At 35.8% G+C, this 5,832-nt stretch overlaps 1 protein-coding gene across 1 annotated transcript; it reads left to right on the top strand.

Moving 5' to 3' along the window:
- The first annotated feature begins 2,629 nt into the window (after positions 1 to 2,629).
- Positions 2,630 to 5,267, top strand: LOC129447469 (uncharacterized). The gene is made up of 2 exons (XM_055209232.2): positions 2,630 to 3,051; positions 3,271 to 5,267. The coding sequence occupies exons 1-2, from the start codon at positions 2,853 to 2,855 to the stop codon at positions 3,735 to 3,737; spliced, it is 666 nt and encodes a 221-aa protein (XP_055065207.2). The 5' UTR covers positions 2,630 to 2,852; the 3' UTR covers positions 3,738 to 5,267.
- The last annotated feature ends 565 nt before the right edge of the window (positions 5,268 to 5,832 follow it).

Here is a 5,832-nt window from a genome sequence, read left to right as displayed (position 1 = left end):
TGGAATAACGTTCTTATAACCACACATTAACGTTAATACCACGTCTAAAAAACTGGACGCTTTTAACATTGTAAGAACGTTAAAAAATAAACGTTTTCCAAACTTTCGTAAGACATTCCGGGAACGTTTTTATAACGTAAAATTGTTAGCTGGGATACTGCATATCGAATCGGCTCACCCCAATTTAAATCCCCAGAAGATACATTTTTATGCTAACATTTTTAGAATATTCCACTATGCAATGGTAATGTTGTAATGCTAACAATACAATTATAACGTTTTCAATGCTACCATTTTAAGAACCTTACATTGCATACACAATAGTAACATTTTCAATGCTAGGGTATGAAGAACTTTCTGTTAACTATGCAATTATAATGTTTTTAATTTTACTGTTTTAAGAACGTTACATTACATACACAACAGTAACGTTTCAAGGCTAGGGTATGAAGAATGTTCTGCTAACTATGCAATAAAAATGTTGTCAATGCTACCCTTTTAAGAACATTACATTACATACACAATGGTAACGTTTTCAATGCTACAGTTTTAAGAACAGTACATTACATACACAATAGTAACGTTTTCAATACTAGGGTATAAAGAACGTTCTGCTAACTTTGCAATTATAATGTTTTTAATGTTACTGTTTTAAGAATGTTACATTACATACATAATGGTAAGGTTTTCAATGCTAGGGTGTGTAGAACGTTCTGCTAACAATGCATATATAACGTTTTTAATGTTACTGTTTTAAGAACATTGCATTACATACACAATGGTAATGTTTTCAATGCTATAGTTTTAAGAACAGTACATTACATACACAATAGTAACGTTTTCAATACTAGGGTATGAAGAACGTTCTGCTAACTATGCAAATATAATGTTTGCAATGCTACCGTTTGAAGAACGTTACATTACATACACAATAGTAACGTTTTCAATGCTAGGGTGTGTAGAACGTTCTGCTAACAATGCAATTATAACGTTTTCAATGCTACTGTTTTAAAAACGTTACATTACATACACAATGGTAACGTTTTCCATGCTAGGGTGTGCAGAAAGTTCTGAAAACAAAGCAATTATAACGTTTGCAATGCTACCGTTTTAAGAACATTATCTTACATACAAAATGCTAATGTTTTCAATGTTGCCGTTTTAAGAACGTTCCATTACATACACAATGGTAACGTTTTCCATGCTAGGGTGTGCAGAATGTTCTGATAACAAAGCAAATATAACGTTTGCAATGCTACCGTTTTAAGAACGTTACATGACATACAAAATGGTAATGTTTTCAATGTTGATGTTTTAAGAATGTTACATTACATACACAATGGTAACGTTTTCAATGTTACCGTTTTAAGAACGTTATATTACATACACAATGGTAACGTTTTCAAGGCTAGGGTGTGCAGAATGTTCTGCTAACAAAGCAATTTTAACGTTTGCAATGCTACCGTTTTAAGAACGTTACATTACATACACAATGGTAACGTTTTTAATGCTAGGGTGTGCAGAATGTTCTGATAACAAAGCAAATATAACGTTTGCAATACTACCGTTTTAAGAATGTTACAGTACATACAAAATGGTAACGTTTTCAATGTTGCTGTTTTAAGAACGTTACATTACATACAAAATGGTAACGTTTTCAATGTGGCTGTTTTAAGAACGTTACATTACATACACAATGGTAACGTTTTCAATGTTACCGTTTTAAGAATGTTACATTACATACACAACAGTAACGTTTTCAATGTTACAGTTTTAAGAACGTTACATTACATACACAATGGTAACGTTTTTAATGCTAGGGTGTGTAGAACGTTCTGATAACAAAGCAAATATAACGTTTGCAATGCTACCGTTTTAAGAATGTTACATTACATATACAATGGTAACGTTTTTAAAGCTAGGGTGTGCAGAAAGTTCTGATAACAAAGCAATTATAACGTTTGCAATGCTACCGTTTTAAGAACATTATCTTACATACAAAATGCTAATGTTTTCAATGTTGCCGTTTTAAGAACGTTACATTACATACACAATGGTAACGTTTTCCATGCTAGGGTGTGCAGAATGTTCTGATAACAAAGCAATTATAACGTTTGCAATGCTACCGTTTTAAGAACGTTACATTACATACACAATGGTAACGTTTTCAATGCTAGGGTATGTAAAACGTTCTGCTAACAATGCATTTATAACATTTGCAATGCTACGTTTTAAGAACGTTATATTACATACAAAATGGTAATGTTTTCAATGTTGCCGTTTTAAGGACGTTAGATTATATACACAGTGGTAACGTTTCCAATGCTAGGGGATATAGAACGTTCTGCTAACAATGCAATTATAACGTTTGCAATGCTACCGTTTTAAGAACGTTACATTACATACACAATGGTAACATTTGCAATGCTTGGGTGTGTAGAACGTTCCACTAACAATACAATAAAAACGTTTCTAATGCTAACGTTTTAAGGACGTTTATTAATTGCAGATAACGTTAGGGAAACGTTCTACTAATGTTATTGCAAGAACGTTTTTGGATATCTTTGGGAGAACCTTAACAGAACGTTAGCCAAAGTTATAAGAACGTTCCCTGTTAGCTGGGTTGGAAAGCATTGCAGCCAGAATTTCTACCATGCTGCAATGCAGCGCAGTGGGAAGCTATCGCAGCTGATTTTTGGCGGTTGTGGAACTTTCCGAACTGTGTTGGAAGCATCGATGGAAAGCATGTAAACATCAAGGCCCCGCCGTCATCTGGTAGTGACTATTTTAACTACAAGGGTGTACACTCCATTGTCCTTTTGGCTACCTGCGACGCCAGGTATAGATTTACCATGGTTGATGTGGGAGGATACGGGCGAGAAAGTGATGGAGGAATCTTTAAGGAGAGCAAATTTGGTTCCATGTTGCTCGAGCAGAAACTGAATCTGCCCCCGCCAGCCAATCTCCCAGGGACCAGAGTCACACTGCCACATGTGATAGTTGGAGATGCTGCTTTTCCACTTCTGAATAATCTCATGCGTCCCTTTCAAGGTATGTTGTGATATATTTTGTGTGTGTGTGATGTTTATATATGTATTTCGTTTATATATTTATTTCCATGCATGTATGGACTTGAGCATTGCACATTGCATGTCTATTATAACTGATTACAATTATAATATACTCTACTGTAATATACACTTGAGTACATTATGTATGTAAAAGTTATGTAACTACACAATTAAAACAATTGTATTTGTTTTCACAAAGGAGGCGCAACCATGACAATGGAAAAGCAGATTTACAACTACAGACATTCCAGAGCCAGAAGTGTTATCGAGAACAGCTTTGGAATTTTGGTGGCAAGATGGAGAATTCTGGGACGAGCCCTGGAGTTCCATCCGGACAAAGCAGTCGATGTTGTGAAGGCGTGTGTCATGCTTCACAACTTTCTCACATACACAGATGAAGCTAACACGCCTGCAAACCGATACATCCCTGCTAATTTTGTTGACACAGATGCTTCTGGTGTCCCTCAACCTGGGGAATGGCGAGCGGTTGTTGCAGACAATGGTGCTTTACATGCACTCGATCCACGCTACCTGTCAAGGTGCTGTACCAGCAGAGCTTCTATGGGTGTTCGTAATGACCTAATGTCATTCTTTCAGTCACCACAAGGACTTGTACCATGGCAGAACCACATTGTTTGTCGTGGACTATTAAATAATGTTCCCTGAACAATCTGATTGTTAATATGTGAGATGCAAGTGTAAGGGGCTGGACACACGCTGAAAACGCCTTGAGGACACCGAATGCCAGCTGTTTTTCACCTGAGTGCCAGCTTTCTTCAGCTGCGAGCCGGTTGGTTGCTGTGGTAATGTCCTGCTCCTCCTTCACTGTGATTGGGCGGCCGTGTGAGAACTGACATTGACGAGCGGAGCTTTTCTCCCAAAGTTGAATCTCTTTCAACTCTCAACGCTCGGCGCCGAGCGCGGAAAAACCGCCGAGCGCTGGTTTTCAGCGCGGAAAAAACCCGCTAGCTGCTGGCTTATTTGAAAAACGCAGAGCTTCCATTGGAAACAATTGAAAACATGCGCCGGCGGCGGGCGAAAAAAGCTTTGGTGTGCACGCCCCCTAAGGCCAAAGTATCACATTTTGCTAATATTGATGCTTCTGTGAGACGATGAAACATTCTTGGTAAAAAGGCATATCAAATAAATGTGATTTGACTGAAAATGTATTTGTGTGGTATTGTACTGTCTAGATATTATTACATATTTCAGGTTAATCATTTATTTCTGTTGTATGCTTATGCAACAAATTATTCAACAAATAAATTTTTGGTTTGTTTCTTGGCTGATCTATTACACTTTATAGATCTGTTTATTTTTCATGTAAAGAAACACATTACAACATATTACAGTTGTTTGTTATTGCTTAACACACACATATTATAAAACCGTATTCTGCGCAAAACTCTAACTTCCTGGTAAAAGTTATGAAGTCATCTCATATTCTCCTATGGAAAATTACTTTTGACCCTGATGAAAAAACATGACAAACACCAGGCCTAACAGTACTCCCTAGCCTTGCAAAATACCAGTGAAAAACATGTCAAAACACTCAAATTTCTGCTAATCAAGAAGGGGAAGCTGAAGTAAAAATGATAATTTAATTCTTCAGTTTCACTTTAATTGAAAAAAAATCACAATGTATTACCAATGACCATATTTTTAATGGAGGTTTATTTTATTCTGTCTAAAATTTTTAAAGGGTGTACATATCATGAATCTGTACAGAAAAACAAAGTATGTGAATGATGTGAAAACAATGTACTGTGTTTTCCCACTCGGAATCTGATTAAATCGGCTCAAATTGAAGGAATTTCTGTAGAGTTTTTCAAGACACATTGAGAAAATTTTACTTGTGATAAGTTTAATAATCTAACTGTGTATCAGGTATGTGGTTTACCAACCTATGCAAATAAAACCACTTTTAGGTGTGTTAGCAATTGAGAAATGCTGTAATATTCAAGTTTAAAAGGTAAGAGACATGAATAGCGCAATATTATGAAGACAACAATGTTTTTTCTTTGAACGTTTTATTAAATATCAATGTTTTATTAAATATCAATGAAGAAAAGTGACAAAAACAAACCGAAGTATAACATAGATAAGGTATTAAAAGGCAAAATAAAACAATATAAACATGAAACTGGTGTAGTAGTGCACACAATTAAAAGTGCCAGCACAGTTTATTTCTGTTGCTGATGTAAGTATGGAATGCACATATACAAACATTAAAAGGTAATACAATAAAAATGAAACTTGTGTAATGGAAAAGTGCACACAAACGTGGCAGCACAGTTTATTTCTCTTGCTGTTTCAAATATTGAAATTTACATATATAGACATTAAAAGGCAAAACAATAAAAATGAAACTTGTGTAATGTAATGAAAAAAGTGCACACAAACGTGGCAGCACAGCTTATGTCTTTTGTGTTTACCGTATGGAATATAAATATGTAATATACATATAGACATTAAAAAGGCAGTACAATCAAAAAACACTAGAAAAATTAAACTTGTAATTTAAAAACAAAGTGCACACAATTAAACGTGGCAGCACAGTTTATTTCTGTTGCTGTTTATCGAATAATAGTTTGTAGATGTCGAACATGGCCTGCGGCCGATGTTCATCGGGCAATCGACGCAGCATGTCCGCAACAGTTTCTCCAAACCGACTGTATTCGTCGGTTTCTTTCAAAAGTTTGTTCTGGAGTTCACAACGACGGGCCTCCAGCAACTCCAGCTGCTCGGACAAGTCCTCGTC

Source organism: Misgurnus anguillicaudatus, chromosome 12 (assembly GCF_027580225.2).
Source record: "Misgurnus anguillicaudatus chromosome 12, ASM2758022v2, whole genome shotgun sequence".
Taxonomy (NCBI): Eukaryota; Metazoa; Chordata; class Actinopteri; order Cypriniformes; family Cobitidae; genus Misgurnus; species Misgurnus anguillicaudatus.
Note: the sequence above shows the minus strand (reverse complement) of the source record. Positions and strands in the feature narration are given on the sequence as shown.

Coding starts and splice junctions, on each gene's coding strand:
- LOC129447469 (XM_055209232.2), top strand. CDS start 2,853: ATGGTTGATGTGGGAGGATACGGGCGAGAAAGTGATGGAGGAATCTTT. Junction 3,052..3,270: donor TCTCATGCGTCCCTTTCAAG/GTATGTTGTGAT, acceptor GTTTTCACAAAG/GAGGCGCAACCATGACAATG.